At 39.9% G+C, this 18,030-nt stretch overlaps 2 protein-coding genes across 3 annotated transcripts in view; both read left to right on the top strand.

Annotated features, from left to right (window-relative positions):
* The window catches only part of LOC127169006 (intelectin), a 508,248-nt gene that overhangs the window by 31,652 nt on the left and 458,566 nt on the right, over positions 1-18,030 (top strand). The window lies entirely within an intron of this gene.
* LOC127169004 (intelectin) overlaps positions 13,577-18,030 on the top strand; it is a 411,380-nt gene continuing 406,926 nt past the window's right edge. The window contains exons 1-8 of one of the 2 annotated variants that reach the window (XM_051116201.1): positions 13,577-13,662; positions 14,052-14,121; positions 14,229-14,348; positions 14,750-14,997; positions 15,317-15,475; positions 15,580-15,700; positions 15,792-15,895; positions 16,106-16,617. In XM_051116201.1, the coding sequence (XP_050972158.1) occupies positions 13,615-13,662; positions 14,052-14,121; positions 14,229-14,348; positions 14,750-14,997; positions 15,317-15,475; positions 15,580-15,700; positions 15,792-15,895; positions 16,106-16,258 (1,023 nt within the window). In that variant the 5' untranslated portion in view covers positions 13,577-13,614 and the 3' untranslated portion in view covers positions 16,259-16,617. Of the gene's footprint in view, positions 13,663-14,051; positions 14,122-14,228; positions 14,349-14,749; positions 14,998-15,316; positions 15,476-15,579; positions 15,701-15,791; positions 15,896-16,105; positions 16,618-18,030 lie in introns of those variants that run through there. The other variant, XM_051116200.1, reaches the window with a different exon arrangement.

The raw sequence follows: 18,030 nt of genomic DNA, 5'->3' as shown, positions 1-18,030 counted from the left end.
TGCAGAATCTCCTCAAGGGGCGGCGTTTCCCCACGGACTCTCTGCCTGTCCTGTCACAGCCATGAAGGCCATTTATAATTGCCCTGCCACACCTGCCCAAGCATCTGCGCCCATGCCCCCAGAGGTGTCAGCGCAGGCTGTAGATCCTCCTATGGGGGCGGCGTCCTATCATGAACTCTCTGCCCGTCATGTCACAGTCACAAAGGCCTACGATGAACTCTCTGCCTGTCATGTCATAGCCAAGAAGGCCTATTATGAACTCTCTGCCCGCCACGTGGCAATCAAGAAGGCCAAAGAAATCATTCATGTACACACCGCTCTGCCTGCCCTGCAATGGCTCCCTGTTACGCCTGCTCTGCCTGCGTCGCCATGGCTCCCAGCTCTACCTGCTCTGCCTGCGTCGCCATGGCTCCCAGCTCTACCTGCTCTGCCTGCCCCACCATGGTTCCCTACTCTGCCATTGCTCCACGGCCCTGGCCTTCCAGTACTTCATGGTCTGCTACTGCTTCACGGCCCAGGACCTCCAGTGTTCCACTGTCTGTCATTGCTCCGCGGCCCAGGCACGTCAATGTTTCACGGTCTGCTGTCGCTCCACGGCCCAGGTCCTCCAGGTTTCCACTGTCTGTCTCAGCACCATGGCCCAGGACCTCCAGGGTTCCACTGTCTGCCACAGCTCCACGGCCCAGGCCCTCCAGTGCTTCACTGTCTGCCACTGCTCCATGGTCCAGGTCCTCCAGTGCTTCACTGTCTGTCCCTGCTCCACGATCCAGGCCCACCTGCTCTACATGGACCTGGCCCTCCGTCCCACCCCCTGTTTTGCCTCTGTTCCCCCACCCACCTGGACTGTTGTTGTTGTTGTTGTTGTTGTTGTTGTTGTTGTTGTTGTTGTTGTTGTTGTTGTTGTTGTTGTTGTTGTTGTTGTTGTTGTTGTTGTTGTTGTTGTTTTGAGCTTCAAACTCATAGCAGCCATTCTAAAAGAGCCAGAATGTTGTGTTTGTCTGAAAGAAGAAAGTCATGTACACTTACAATGGATTGAGGGTGAGTGTTACGATCCTCGCATCTGCGTGATTCGCTTTGTGTATGTGCATGTGCTTATGTGTATGTGTGTGTACAGGTACCGGCGTAGCGATGGATCACGTGGTTGATGAACTTGGAGTCAGCTGATAAAAGGGCGGCGTTTTCGAAACATGGCGAGCTCATTTTTAAGCATGTGCGTCGTGGCGTGTGGAGCTCCGGATTCCAGCGCTACAACGGATCACTGATCATTTTCTTTTGATTTGTTTAGTGTCCGCATTCTGTTAACTTATATTGTATAAGATCTATTCTGTGGTTCGAGTTACAACCCGAACCCTAGTTTGTTTTGGAGGACATTTGTTTAGTTTGCTTGAGTTTTTGGAGCGTAGGGGTGACCTGCCCTTTTATTTTTTTGAATTGTTTTTGCGATGTGTTTTCGTTTAGGGAGTAAGGGAAGTTATCTGTAATTTTATTTTCTTTATTTACAGGTTATTTATATGACTTTATTTTCTATTGGATTTTGTTTGTTATTTTGGCCTTGGGTCACCCTGAAACCATTGCTCCATTTCTTTATATAAATATATTTTCTTATCTATTTTCATTAATAAATGATTTAACTTTATGGTTTTGTGTTTTGGTGATCTGTTGTATCTGGAGTCCCGTCACTTACATGCGCACGCGCATCCAACCCCTAGACAACGGGTCGTAACAGTGAGTAAATCATAGGCTCGTTTTTTGGGTGAACTATCCCTTTAATTGGTCAAGCGTTCATGAAAAACAAACAGGGGGAAAGCGCCTACCTTGCGATTTAACGTTATCATGCTGCGTTCATATTCATAATCAATAAAGTGTGCAGCCTACTGAATTCGCTCTAAAAACATTTTTGATATAACTTAGGTAACGTTAGCCATGTTCAGCGTTTCAAAATGTCCCGCATTTTAAGAGTTTGAAAAACTGCCGGGTACTTACGGATAAGCAAAGGCTTTAACGTTACATACACTCGAATGGATTTTGATACGAATAACAAGTTTACTAAAGCTTGTTCATAAATGCTAATTTTAGCTTCAAAACTAAATAACACAAATGCGCAGCTACACTATAAAAATATCGTTTACATGTTGTATGAAAGACTTACCTCAGTGGTTGGCGTGATGTCTGCTGTAGCATTGTCCGAATTTCTTGTAGTTGGTGAAACAGGCTCACTGAAGAAAGAGCGCGTTATTTTCTCACACATTTCCGAATGGATGGCCTGAAATAAATTCAAATCATTCCCGCACGCCTTTCCATCCTCAGCCAACCGTCGTGGGCAGAGCTAAACTAGCGGCAAATTTGAATCTGCGTTCATGAGCGGATTGTCATAGATATATATACTGACGTTATACTGACTGTCAGTATATATATCTATGAGCGGATTGTGCGCGGGCGCGCGCGTACACACACTCTTTAAACCTACCATGACAGAAAACAACACCCAATTTGATTAAAATGAGCATATATTTGCAAGACTATGTTAAAAGAGTAGTAAAAGTATTTTAAAACAATTAACAGTACATGTAGGCTACTGTATGCACAAATACTATTATTTGACCTTAAAACCTCACATTAACCTTCATAATTAATGACCTTCAATGGTAATAAAAACACTTTGACTAAATGATATGTGGTTCAATTTTTTCTTATTTTTACAGGAATATTCTGTAATTATTACATGACATTTTATGTTAAATTACACATTACTCTGTGAAAATATGGAAAATTTCCTTTAAAAATACAGAAAATGTATGTAATATCAAAATACAAGCAATTATCTGTAAATTTAATGGTGGAACTTAAAAATACAGAAAATATATGTAAAACAACAGGTATTTCATCATATAATGAAAAAAGGTAAAATACCGTAAAAAATACAGACATTTACATGTAAAATTACATTTATTTTTAACAGTGTGGGTGGTGGCAAACAAGCCACTGACCCTCTCTGTGAAGTCTTCCATTTAAACATCATTTTTGACTGAATGAAGCTGTTGATATGCAGGGTTGATGGCCATCATTCTGCACCACCGTCCTAATCTTCTGCTCACTCCCCGTCTGGCAGTATACTTACTCCCATCAGTGGTGAAACTGAAACACAGTCATAAAACACACACAAGACAAAACCTGTTATTCACAGCACCAAGAAAAATAAATGGACAGCATGGGGAAAATAGTGAGTAAATATTCTGTAGCATAGATTAAAAATAAATGAATAAATGCAGTTTAATTAAAAAGTTTACATACACCTTGCAGAATCTGTAAAATGTTAATTATTTTACAAAAATAAGAGGGATTATCATACAAAATGCATGCTATTGTTCATTTAGTACTGACCTGAATAAGATATTTCACATAAAAGAAGTTTACATATAGTCCACAAGAGAAAATAATAGTTGAATTTATAAAAATGACCCGTTTAAAAGTTTACATACGCTTGATTGTTAATACTGTGTTGTTACCTGAATGATCCACAGCTGTGTTTTTTTGTTTAGTGATAGTTGTTTATGAGTTGTTTGTCCTGAACAGTTAAACTGCCTGCTGTTCTTCAAAAAAATCCTTCAGGTCCCACAAATTCTTTGGTTATTCAGCATTTTTGTGTATTTGAACCCTTTGCAACAATGACTATATGATTGTGAAATCCATCTTTTCACACTGAGGACAACTGACGGACTCATATGCAACTATTACAGAGGGTTCAAATGCTAACTGACTCTCCAGAAAAGATCAGGGTAAATTTAACTTATTTTGTCTTCTGCCAAACATGTAAGTACAGCATCTTCTGTAGATTCTGAAGGGCAGTTCTGAATGAAAAAATATTATATTTAGGCAAAATAAGAAAAATGTACACATCTTCAAATGTTTTCACCCATGGCTCTTATTGGTTCATTTTTCCTTCTGGAGCATCAGTGAATGTTTGAATCTTCTGTAATAGTTGCATATGAGTCCCTCAGTTGTTCTCAGTGTGAAAAGATGGATCTCAAAATCATACAGTCATTGTTGGAAAGGGTTCAAATACACAAAAATGCAAAACTAAAAAAAAGAATTTGTGGGACCTGCAATATTTCAGCAGCAGGTTAACGGTTCAGGACAAGCAAGGGACTCATGAACAATGATCACTAAACAAAAAAACGGCTCTGGATCATTCAGTTAACAACACAGTATTAAGAATCAAGTGTATTAAAACTTTTGAATGTGGTCATTTTTATAAATTCAACTATTATTTTCCCTTGTGGATCTTTTATTTGAAATGTCTTATTCAGGTCAGTACTAAATAAAAATAGCATGCATTTTGTATGATAAGCCCTCTTATTTCAGTAAAATAATTAACATTTCGCAGATTCTGCAAGGTGTATGTAAACTTTTGACTTAGACTGTAAATAAAAATTTAATTAATTTAAATAATACTTACAAAAAACTGCCTTGTGACAGCACTGCCCTTCCCAGGGTGCAAAGACAAGTGGACCACACTGTAGAGCTGCAAGAAATCAAATAAATTTGATTAAATATTGTGTTAGCCTACTTGCTGACCATGTATAGGCTAAAGTCACATAGACTATTGCCTATACACGTGTATTTCATACACTCCAACAGTACATCAGAGTTATTAAAAAAACAAACATATTATGCTTGACATTGCTGAAGATTTTGGGATGCATTTTACTTTTCTTTGTTGACTAATAGATAATTAGTAACTGCTAAAAGTAATTGTCCACTAATCATATATATTTTTATTATCATAATTATTTTTATCAATCCCCATGCTACAGAACTGGTCTTCCGCTTAAATAACGTTAGTTAATAACCTGTAACGTTACCAATATCTCTGACCCCAAACCACCCACTTACATCGCAAGTGAAACTGTATTTCTCAACCATGTTTAAGTAAGTGACTGACGGTGACTGATGAATTTTTATTATGAAAAATAGTTAATAACGTCGCTGTAATTGGACATAATAGTTAATAACTTTACTGTAACACACTGTACTTGTACCAAATTCAATTCATACACCACTACTATCCTGTTGTTTATACTACAACACTCATTTTGAAAATAATTGTTTTTACACATTTTTTATGAATTTTTATTATGAAAAATAGTTAAGAACTTTACTGTAACACACTGTACTTTTACCAAATTTAGTTTTTAGTTGAGGCGCTTATTATCCCCCTAAACCAGACCTGGGCAAGCTCGGTCTCGGAGGGCCAGTGTCCCTGCAGAGTTTAGCTTCAACCCTGATAAAACTCACCTGTTTGTAGCTTTCTAGTAAACCTGAAGACACTGATTAGCTTGTTCAGGTGAGTTTTATCAGAGTTGGAGCTACACTCAGCAGGGACACTGGCCCTCCAGGACCGAGTTTGCCCAGGCCTGCCCAAAACTACATAACTTAAATTAATGTTCTATTCTTTTATTTTCCATTTTACTATTTTTTTTTTAAATTTGAAAATCGTCAAATGGTGTTATTTACGTATATTTTAAACTACAGAAAATGGCATCAGTTGCAGCGCTCATTATCCCCTAAACGACATAACTTAAATTATTATTATTATTATTATTATTTTTATTTTGCTTATTATTATTACTTATTATTATTTGTTTCTTTTTTTGAAAATTGTCAAAGGGCATTATTTATGGTGTTTTAAACATCAGAAAGTGCCATCAGTTGCGGCACTGATTATCCCCTAAACTACGTTATTTACGGCATTTTAAACCACAGAAAACTCGATTAGTTGTGGCACTCGTTATCCCCTAAACCAGACCTGGGCAAAGTCACCTGTTTGTAACTTTCTAGTAAACCTGAAGACACTGATTAGCTTGTTTAGGTGAGTTTAATCAGGGTTGGAGCTAAACACTGCAGGGACACTGGCCCTCCAGGCCTGCCCCTAAACACTGTTTAGCCTGGGCAAACTCGGTCCTGGAGGGCCAGTGTCCCTGCAGTGTTTAGCTCCAACCCTGATTAAACTCACCTAAACAAGCTAATCAGTGTCATTAAATCATTATTTAAATTTTTTATTTTGGCAAATGGCGTTATTTATGGCATTTTAAATGACAGAAAGCATCATTAGTTGTGGCATTTATTATCTCCAAAAACAGACCTGGGCAAACTCGGTCCTGGAGGGGAGGGCTGGCCCTCCAGAACCGAGTTTGCCCTAACTTAATTTTTTATTATTTAAATGTTTTATTTTACTAGTTTCTTAATTTGAAAATTGTCAAATGGCCTTATTTACGGCATTTTAAATGACAGAAAGCGCCATCAGTTGCGTCACTCATTATCCCCTAAACGGTGTAATTTTAATTTTTCATTTTACATATTACTATTACTACTTTTATTTGAAAATTGTTAAACGGCGTTATTTAGGGTGTTTTAAACATCAGAAAGCATCGTCAGTTGCGGCGCTCATTATCCCCTAAACGGCGTATAACTTTTAATTTTTTTAATTTGTAATTTTTTTTTTTTTGCATTTTACTGGTTTTTTATTTGAAAATTGTCAAACGATGTTATTTATGGTGTTTTAAACCACATAAAGTGCCGTCAGTTGCGGCACTCGTTATCCCCTAAACCAGACCTGGGCAAACTCGGTCCTGGAGGGCCGGTGTCCCTGCTGAGTTTAGCTCCAACCCTGATTAAACTCACCTGAACAAGCTAATCAGTGTCTTCAGGTTTACTAGAAAGCTACAAACAGGTGAGTTTTATCAGTGTTGGAGCTAAACTCTGCAGGGACACCGGCCCTCCAGGGCCGAGTTTGCCCAGGTCTGGTTTAGGTGATAATGAGTGCCACAACTGACGGCACTTTCTGACTTTTAAAACACAGAATTTGACACCATTTGACAATTTTTAAATAAAAAAAAAATAGTAAAATGCAAAAGAAATAAAGAAAAACATTAATTTAAGTTATGCCGTTTAGGGGATAATGAGTACCGCAACTGATGGCGCTTTTTGACGTTTAAAACGGTGTAAATTACGCTGTTTAAGGGATAATGAGCGCCTCAACTGACAGCACTTTCTGTCATTTAAAATACCGTAAATAACACAGTTTGATGATTTTCAAATAAAAAACTAGTAAAATGGAAAAGAAAAAAATTCATTTAAGTTGCATAGTTTTGGGCAGGCCTGGGCAAATTCGGTCCTGGAGGGCCGGTGTCCCTGCAGAGTTTAGCTTCGACCATGATTAAACTCACCTGAACAAGCTAATCAGTGTCTTCAGGTTTACTAGAAAGCTACAAACAGGTGAGTTTTATCGGGGTTGGAGCTAAACTCTGCAGGGACACCGGCCCTCCAGGACCTTTTGCCCAGGCCTGCCCTAAACTTATATATTTTTTTCTTTTGCAGTTTACTAGTTTCTTTATTTGAAAATTGTCAAACGGCTTTATTTACAGTGTTTTAAACGTCAGAAAGCGCCGTCAGTTGCGGCACTCATTATCCCCTAAACGGCGTCATTTACTGTGTTTTAAAGATAAGAAAGGGCTGTCAGTTGCTGCACTCATTATCCCCTAAACGGCATAACTTAAAATAATTTTTGTATTTTTTTTTATTTTACATTTTACTAGTTTCTTTATTTGAAAATTGTCAAACGGCGTTATTTACTTTGTTTTAAATGTCAGAAAGCCCCTAAACGGCGCAATTTACGGCATTTTAAATGACAGAAAGCGCAGTCAGTTCCGGCACTCATTATCCCCTAAACGGCGCAACTTAAATTAGTTTATTTATTTTGCATATTACTTTTTTTTTTTTTTTAAATGGCTTCACTTATTTTATTTATTTATTTAATTTATTTTGCATTTACTAGTTTTTTATACACACACGTTTAGTTCCCCTAAACTGTGTAACTTTTTTTTTCTGCATTTTACTACATTTTTTTATTTGAAAATTGTCAAACGACGTTATTTACATTGTTTTAAACTGCAGAAACCGCCGTCAGTTGCAGCACTCATTATCCCCTAAACTACAAAATTATTTTTGTAGTCAACAATCCACGTGAAGCTGTCTTTGACACCATCCGTCACCCACTGAGCGATGCCTCACTACTGATCTCTCACTGACAGTGCGAGAATTTAGAGCAGCATCTCGCTATGGTAAGAGTGCTTCAGGTGAACGTTGGGCAAGTGAGACAGTCACACCACCTGATGCCTTGGCTTATTCCCATAGATATGGTGTGATGGGACAGCACTCACCACCCAACGTCATCCAACCGCCATCCAAGACAGCAATCCCATGAGAAGTTGACTACAGAGGCAAATCCAATTAAAATTAATTTTTTTAAATGTTTATTTTCCATAATACTAGATTTTTTGTTAAAAAATGGTCAAACAGCATTATTTACTGTGTTTTAAATGTCAGAAAGTGCTGTCAGTTGCGGCACTCATTATCCCCTAAACGGCATAACATAAATTTATATTTTTATTTATTTATTTTGCATTTTACTAGTTTTTTTTATTTGAAAATTGTCAAACTGGGTTATTTACTGTGTTTTAGACATCAGAAAGCGCCGTCAGTTTCGGTCCTCATTATCCCTTAAATGGCGTAACTTATTGTATTTTATTAATTTTTTTAATTTTGCATTTTACTATTTTTTTTTTTTTGAAAATTGTTAAACAGCCTTATTTAGATGCTTTAAACATCAGAAAATGCAGTCAGTTGCGGCACTCATTCTAAACGGCATAACTTAAATTTTATTTTTTCTTTTGCACTTTACTAGTTTTTTTATTTGAAAATTGTCAAAAATACGAAGGCAAGGCAAAAAACGTGATCCAAATAAACAGGCAGAAGGTCACAATCCCAGTGAGCAGTCCAAAGTAACAAAATAAACAGGGCAATGAAACAAGGCAAAAACTATGCAATGAGCTAGACAAAACTATGGCAAAAAACAAGACAAAAACTAAACCATGACAAAAACAAGGCAAAAACAAAAAACCGTGATCCGCAAAAAACAAAACAAGGCAATGAAATCAGCAAAAACAGAGAGTTAATGGGTGAGGGCTCCCTCTGCTGGCGTGGTGTTACAGAATCCCCCCCCCCCCTCTAGGAGTGACTCCTGGCGCTCAAAACAATAACAGTCCAGGAGGGTGGGGGAACAGAGGCAAAACAGGGGGTGGGACAGAGGGCCAGGTCCGTGCAGAGGAGGTGGGCCTGGATCATGGAGCAGGGACAGACAGTGAAGCACTGGAGGACCTGGACCGTGGAGCTGTGGCAGACAGTAGAACCTTGGAGGACCAGGGCCGTGGAGCTGTGGCAGACAGTGGAACCCTGGAGGGCCTGGGCCATGGAGCAGTGGCAGGCAGTGGAAACTTGGAGGACCTGGGCCATGGAGCAATGGCAGACAGTGAAGCACTGGAGGACCTGGACCCTGGAGCTGTGGCAGACAGTGGAACCCTGGAGGGCCTGGGCTATGGAGCAGTAGCAGGCAGTGGAAACTTGGAGGACCTGGGCCATGGAGCAATGGCAGACAGCGTAACACTGGAGGGCCTGGGCCGTGGAGCAGTAGCAGCCATGGCGGGGCAGGCAGAGCAGGCAGCCATGGCGGGCGGGGCAGGCAGAGCAGGGAGCCATGGTGAGGCAGGCAGGGCACGCATAACACTGAGCCATAGCGGGACAGACAGAGCAAGCAGAGCAGACAGGAGCAAAGATATCCACAGTGGAACTAGTGACATCCATAGCAGAGCATAAGGTTCTTGATTAGCTTTCTTGGCCGTGACATGGTAGGCAGAGAGTTTGTGATTGGACGCCGCCCCCATAGGAGGTTCTGCAGCCGGAGCCACCACCTCCGGGGGCACTGGCGCAGACTCGTGGTCAGACGTGGCAGTGAGTTCATGGGTGGACGCCGTCTACTTTGGTGGATCTACAGCATGAGCTGACACCTCTGGAGGCATAGGCGCAAATTCTTGGACAGACATGGCAGTGAGTTCATGGGTGGACGCCACCTCCTTAGGAGGTTCTACAGAGCATGCTGACACCTCAGGAGGCAGTGGCGCAAATTCTTGGACAGATGAGGCCTCTGGAGCAGACTTGTGGCCAGATGAGGCCTCTGGAGCAGACTCGTGGCCAGACGAGGCCTCTGGAGTACAGCGTGTAGCCCACACGCTTAAAATGTCGATAGCCATTACAGGCAGCACAGTAGCTAGTGGGATGCCTGTTGGTCTTGAGGGTGTGGACACTGTTGACATCTGGCTTGGGAGCATGGGCTCTGCGTGGCTTGGGCGATGAGATGAGACTTGGCGAGGCTTTGAAAGGATGGCTGAGACCTGACGAGGCTCCGGGATGTCAGCTGATATGTGACGAGGCTCTATGAGGTCAGCTGAGACGCGACTTGACTCGGGAACAACAGCAGTAACTTGACTTGGCTCATGAAGATCAGCTGTGGCTTGGCTTGGCTTGGCTCGGGGAAGACAGCAGCAACTTGATTTGGCTCATGAAAATCTGCTGTAACTTGGCTTGGCTCATGAAGATCAGTTGTGGTTTGTCTTAACATAGACAACCCAGCTGTAACTTGACTTGATTCAGGAACAACAGCTGTTACTTGGCTTGACTCATGGGGAACAGCTGTATCTTGGCTTGACTCATGGAGAACAGCTGTTACTTGGCTTGACTCATGGAGAACAGCTGCGACTTGGCTTGATTCAAGAACTACAGCTGTAACTTGACTTGATTCAGAAGTAACAGCTGTAACTTGACGTGTCTCAGGAAACACAGCTGTCACTTGACTTGGCACTGAAAGTGCAGCCCTGACTTGACTTGATACCAGAGGATCAGGCATCATTTGATTTGACTTGGGTATGGCAGACATGATGGGATGAGATTCAGTTGAGATGATTTTGGCATGATGAGGCTCAGGCATGGGAGCCATCTTGGCCGGGGACTCAGATGGGGCGGCCATCTTGTGAACAGGCTTGGGGATGGCGGCCATCTTGTGGACTGGCTCTGGGATGGCGGCCATCTTGTGGACTGGCTCTGGGATGGCGGCCATCTTGTGGACTGGCTCTGGGATGGCGGCCATCTTGTGGACTGGCTCTGGGATGGCGGGCATGGCGTGAGCAGGTCCTTGAGCGGCAGGCATGGCGTGAGCGTGCTCTGATGCAATTTGAATAATCCCAGACATGACTTGAGCAGGTTTTGGCTTGGTGGACAGGACGTGAGCGGGCTTTGGTTGGGTATGTATGACGTGAACTGGCTTTGGCTTGGCAGGCTTGGCAGGCTTGGCGTGAGAGGTCTCAGGCTTGCTTGACATGACGTGAGCAGGTTGTGGTATGGGGGTTACTGCAGGATTTCGGGGTCCCTCGTCCGCAATCCCAACAGTAAAAGGTGATCCACTCAACAGCAGAGCATAATCAATATATTGTTCCAGAGACCAATATATTTTTCTTCCAGGTAGGTAGGAACATATGGGTTCATTTAGTCCATGGCAAAAAATGTCCTTAAGCACCACATCATTAAAGTCCACCAAATGACATAGTTCACAAAAGTCCTTAACGTAATCCTCTATGCAACGGTTACCTTGATGTAGGCAAAAGAGGCGTGATGCTGTATCCATGGTGATCTGTGTTTTTGAAAGCTGCTGGATCTTTGGGAGGCGAAGTATTCTGTACGGGACTCCAGGGAAGCATGTTAGATCCAGATGCGAGCTTTAATAAACACAGCGTAGTCAAGACAGGCAGGGTCGATCTCCAAACAAACAGTAATACGAAGGCAAGGCAAAAATGTGATCCAAATAAACAGGCAGAAGGTCACAATCCCAGTGAGCAGTCCAAAGTAACAAAATAAACAGGGCAATGAAACAAGGCAAAAACAAGACAAAACTATGGCAAAAAAAAAGAAAACTATGACAAAAAACTAAACCATGGAAATAAAAAAACAAGGCAATAAAACAGGAAAACTATAGATCCGCAAGGCAAAACAATACTTCACAGGCCTGTTTGGTTTAGGCCTCCTTATATGGCCACCAAACAGGAAGTAACCCAAGAAGCAGGAGAGGGAGCGGTAACAGAGAGTCTTCTTCTTCCATCAAATCCGCGAATCCGAACCCGTGAGTTGCTGGGCTCTAGTGTAGCGTGCAGTGGAGAGGAGATTCTCCCAGTCTGTACCACTTTTCGTCCCATTGACTTCCATTCAGCAAAGCAAACACGTGCAAATGTTTGCCGTTTCGCTGCATTGTAGAGTTCAAGCTTCGTGAACTCTGACCTGCCAATTCGTATCACGTAAAACCGTGTGACCAACAGCAGATTGATACGTCACCGCGTGACCTCGCAGTGTTGGGAGAAACGAGTCTTTTCGAAGCTTCGCATCAATTGAACCAGTTGCTGCGCAAAATGATTCACTGTTTCGAAGCGTTCGAAAAACCACACGCTTGTGACGCCTGATGGTCAAACGTGTGTAAATGCGACAAGAACTCAGGCTAAAACATGCACTGAAACAGCTTTTACAAACCCATTGCAAAAGTTTTATTTAAAGTATAATACGTGAAATGCATTAAAAATAAGAAAGAACCTTTAACCCTTTTTTTTTAAAGAATATTTGATATATTTATTACGTCTGTGAGGTAAAAATACTTTAAACGTTTTTCTAAATTAACTTAATTTTAAAAAAAACAGAAACGAAATATAATCATGTTGCCATTACATAAAAACTGAACCATTTTAATAGCTGAAACAGTAATATAAGCTATTTTGGGAGAAGAGGTTTACATTTTTACTTTTCGAAGATAAGAAATTGCTATATCGAAATTGCGTAGGCTATTTCCAGATTATGCCAGAACGAAGTGAAGAGAGGTGAATGCGGAGAGATGCAGCGATCACCTGATAAATTCTTTTGGTCCTTCAAAAGTAAAATACAGAATAAATGCATTTGATTGGTAAACTAAATTCAAACGTGACGTGGTAATGGTAATATGGAATTTATGGAAAAGCTCCTAATAGCGCTAATATGTGGGGGGGCGTGGTGTGGCTTTGGCGATTGGCGCTGCCCATGAGCTCAATTGAGTTGAATTTATTTAATCGATTCAAGATAAAAAAGGATTAAGGTAAGGAAAGCGGCTGGTCCAGATAGGATCAGCCCTAGAGTTCTGAAGGAATGTGATTCGATGCTTGTTCACAAAAGCACCACGACACGTGTGTAGTGCTGCTGATGCAGGAGCGGGATATGTGTAGTTCATTTAGCAACAGGCTTGTTTGTATATTTTTTGCTATTCCATAATGTTATTGTAATTGAGGTCATGTAGGGCCCAAACATGAACTCAGCCCCAGCCCTAAAGTTAACAGAAATACTTTTTTGAGCAAGTTACAGGCTTTTGCAGGTAATCCAATAAATGGTACTGTTTATACGAATTGTTTTGAGAAATGCACGCACTTGTTTGCAAATGGTAAGTATGATTCAAGAAATGTTAGGCTTTCTTTCCTTCTCTTTTCTTTTTCTTTCTTTCTTTCTTTCATTTTATTAAAAGTCTAAACAACAACAAAAGTTCAACAGACAAAATGACGTTTACTAATATTGCGTAAGAAATATTACGAAATACTACCAAAAAAAAAAAAGTTTAAATGGGCAGGCATTCTCTGTCTCACCCAGAAGTTCGAAGCCTGAATGGTGCTTATTCAATCAGAGGAGGGAAACACAAGACAAGACAAAAACGTAAGAATTCTCTATCATACAGATGAGTGCATTCTTTCTAAAACAGTAGACTATATCAATTTTAATATTACAAAGTTACACATTACTGTCTGTTGGATATTGATTGCAAGAGATTGTACAGTATTCAAAGTCATGCTTTGTCTGTTGGTCAGTCAAGAAAATGACTGTTTTACATCAATACAAAATTCTAAATGTAAGAAATTACCTTAAGGCAAAACTGTACGCAGTACTGCATGGAAAATACTGTATTTAAAAAAACTGACATAGTAGGAAACAGCAGACAGTTGTACATAATCAAGTTAACAACGCTGAATTGCTTTGCAACAAATTGATTATAGGAAAAAGTGTTTAATGTGTAACTGTGAATCCTTTTTTCCTTTTCTTTGCAGAATACAAAAATGTTTTTAGGGATCCTTCTCAGCCTCTCACTGAATTTATGGTTCTGCGAGTCTTTAAAAAGTAAGTATAATATTTTGTTAACTGAAATGGATTTATTTGAAGACTTTGAAAATCCCATTTTGTATCACAATATATTAAACTATGTCTTTATGTTTCATATTGTGAAGTGACATCTTGTAAAATCTGTGATACCAACATCAACCCTGAGGCTGCAAAACTTCTGGGCAGAATGAAGTATGTTGCTCGAAGCTGCAAAGAAATTCGTGACAAGTATCAAGTTAATGATGGTACAATATTCTCCTAATATTCTATTTAACATACATATATATATATATATATATATATATATATATATACAAAAGCGCAACATATATACACACATCAATTAGTAGAATGAGAGGTATTTAAAATTGCCTGTGCCCATGTTTGGTTATTTTCCAGAAACTGTATAAACAGATTACAAATTTTATGATTTTCCTATAGTTTGCCCTTTATTCTGTAGGTTATTCTTTCCAGTGCAATATTACATGAAAGATCTTTTAACCAATGATCAGTGGATGGAAATGTTACTAAATGTCTTGCAAGAACTAGACAAATGTCAGTCATTTTAGTGTGGTAATCTGATAATGATAGAGTTATTTGATAAAATGATAAAAAGCACATATTTGACATACTTCTGTTCAAACAGACGGCCTGTACTACCTGATTACATCAAGAGGAGTCCTTTACCAGACGTTCTGTGATATGACCACTGCTGGTGGCGGCTGGACGCTGGTGGCCAGTGTTCATGAAAACAACATGTATGGAAAGTGCACTGTTGGTGATCGCTGGTCTAGTCAGCAGGGCAGTGACCCAAACCAGCCTGAAGGTGACGGGACATGGGCAAACACAGTCACATTTGGAGCTGCAGAAGCTGCTACAAGTGATGATTATAAGGTACTTTTTATTACTTTAATGGTTTTACAGCCATGGTTCAACATAAAGTGCATTAAGTCACTGGACTGACAATCAGTGTTTTTTATCCAGAATCTGAAGCAGAATCTGACACAGTCAGATCATTAATATTCAATAATATTCAAACATATTATTGATTTGACTGGACTTACACTGTCGGATGAGAAGTTTTTGTTTTATAAATGTAATTTTGTAACATCAGCACTGTTATTTTCCCTTTTATTACAGTGAAGCTGTTTTAAAACAATTAGCATTTTATAAAGTACTATACAAATACTGTAAATATGACTTGACTTGACAGAATCCTGGATACTATGACATTGTGGCACAGGATGTATCTGTGTGGCATGTTCCTAATAATAGTGAGTTGGAACAGTGGAGAACTGCCTCCATCCTGCGATACCACACTGAAGATCACTTCTTAAACCTACATAGAGGAAACCTTTTCAATTTGTTCAAGGTCAGATAAACTTTGACACCAGTTTTGAGTTGGAAACATTCACAGAAATATAGGCAAAGCTACAAATAAAAAATAGCACAGAATATTTATCTTCGCTTTTCCAGAAATTTCCTGTGAGGTTTGGAATCGGGACATGCAGCACTGATAATGGACCTGCTATTCCAATAGTGTATGATACTGGAGATGTGGAATCAACCAAAAATCTGTATGGTCCTACTTCAAGAGGTATGACAATATTTCTTGATCCAATATCATGTGTGCATGGACCTACTATGACAGATCATTATCAGTGATATATTTTGTTCATGTTTTTCAGGAAGATTTGAGCCTGGATTCATTGCATTTAGAGTCTTCAATAATGAAAAGGCAGCTATGGCTCTTTGTTCAGGCGTTAAACCAACCGCTTGTCACACTGAACATGTGAGTCAAAAAGGTGTATTTACAACAAACTTAATGAACAGAATTTGTGACATATAACAATTCAGACAGACAATAATTCATGTCTCAGTGTGAAAACGAAGAGGAAGTGCATTTACAGTAATATAATTAGAACAGAAATAAATTTACAGCACCAATGTTAATTGAAGAAATGCATGTTGTGTTGCTAGTAATGTACTCAAATTGTTGCAGTTCTGTATTGGTGGAGGTGGACACTTTCCTGAAGAGGCTCCTAGACAGTGTGGGGACTTTACGAGTTTCGACTGGGATGGTTATGGTACTAATACAGCTTCTAGTGCTACCAGAGAGATGACTGAAGCAGCTGTACTTCTCTTTTATCGCTGATGCTCTGATCAGTCTAAAATCTTCTCTTTGAGTAATATCACATTGATTAACACCAAAATGTTACATGCACAATTATTTTCACAAATGTATGTACTTACAGTATATATCCTTTATTTCAGTCTATATATCCTTTATTTTGATGAAAAGATGAAAATTATGAAAAAGGTTAGAATATACAAAGACACAATGACAGACTTTCAAAACACACATGAGATCCTTCTTTTTTTAGTATCTTTGTTAACTTTATCTTTGTTGCCATGCACCTATGCTATATAAACTGTTGTATTCTTTTTGTCAGGAGGATTCTCTGTGATTGGTATGAGGTCCTCACGGTCATGATTAAAGCATATTCAAAGGCATTGTCTGGAGTCACACACACTAAAAGAGTATACATTTTTTGATGTCATTAGAGATACTTCAAGTGTCACCAGATTATCTTCATAAGTCAGGTTCATAAGGGAATTTCGACCATAACTTCAACCTAAGCCTGCTGTTACAGAATGATGGTTACAACAGATATTAATCACTCTGCAAACATGTCCTTGCGGGGCCCATGCTGGCTTTTTGCGGGCACAGTGGGCTAGGGCCAGCCCACTCCAAACCTAAACATGCCCAGGTGAGGCCCACAGCTTTGGGCACATCACAGGCTCTTTGTGAGCAGCCCACACCATGGGACTGCCCACATTAATCCATTAATGGCAGTTTTCTTCCTTACCACTAGGAGTGCTAGGGTGTTTTAGGTTTCCTTAAGTAAACCCATGTGGAGGAGAGAGTTAGCAGATGCTCTGGAAAGAAGGATTAATGATAAAATTTAAATCATTAGGAATTAACGGTAGAACATACAATTGGGTTTTGGACTTTTTTTAACAGGAAAATACAAGTGAGGGTAGGTAAAGAATATTCCAAAGTTTACACTGCGGAGAATGGTGCTCCACAGGGTAGTGTGTGTAATCCGTTATTATTCTACATAATGATTAATGACATTTTCTCTCAGGTTAAACAAAGCGTAGGGAAATCTCTGTATGCAGATGACGGGGCTTTCTGGATTAGAGGCCGTAATATAAAATATGTTAATAAGAAAATGCAAGCAACAATTAATGAAGTGGAAAAGTGGAGTAATAAATGATCTGTAGCCAAAACACAGGTTTATTGTTTTTCAGGGCGGTACAAAATCTCACCCCTTTCTTTGAAACTTTACAGGCAACAGTTGGAGCAAGTAAAAGCTGTTAGGTTTCTTGGGGTTTGGTTTGATGAAAAATTGACATGGAAAGCTCATCTGAATAAAATTAAGGACAAATGTAAAAATGTCATCAACATACTTCGATGCTTATCAGGACAGGAATGGGGAGCAAGTAGGGCATCTCTACAGAACATATACTGGGCACTCATGAGATCTGTTCTTGACTACATGTCAGCAGCAGAATCAAATCTCAAGGAGTTAGATGTATTGCAAGCTCAGGCCCTGAGAATATGTAGTGGGGCATTCAGATCATCTCCAGTATCATCAATGCAGGTGGAAATGGGAGAAATGCCATTAAGAATTAGAAGAGTTAAATTAATAATGGCATACTGGGTCAGTCTCCAAGTACAAAATGAAACACATCCTGTTAAAAGTGTATTAAAAGAATGCTGGGAACATAATGAAACAAATTTTACACGTTTTGGGTGGATAGGTGATGTGAAAGCAAGAAATATAGGATTACTTCAATTACAGTATAGTGATACAGTCTCAATTTCCTCCACTCCTCCCTGGTTATTCCCCTTGCTAGCTG

Source organism: Labeo rohita, chromosome 7 (assembly GCF_022985175.1).
Source record: "Labeo rohita strain BAU-BD-2019 chromosome 7, IGBB_LRoh.1.0, whole genome shotgun sequence".
NCBI lineage: Eukaryota > Metazoa > Chordata > Actinopteri > Cypriniformes > Cyprinidae > Labeo > Labeo rohita.
The sequence above is the reverse complement of the archived record's forward strand: the minus strand, read 5'-3'. Positions and strand labels throughout refer to the sequence as shown.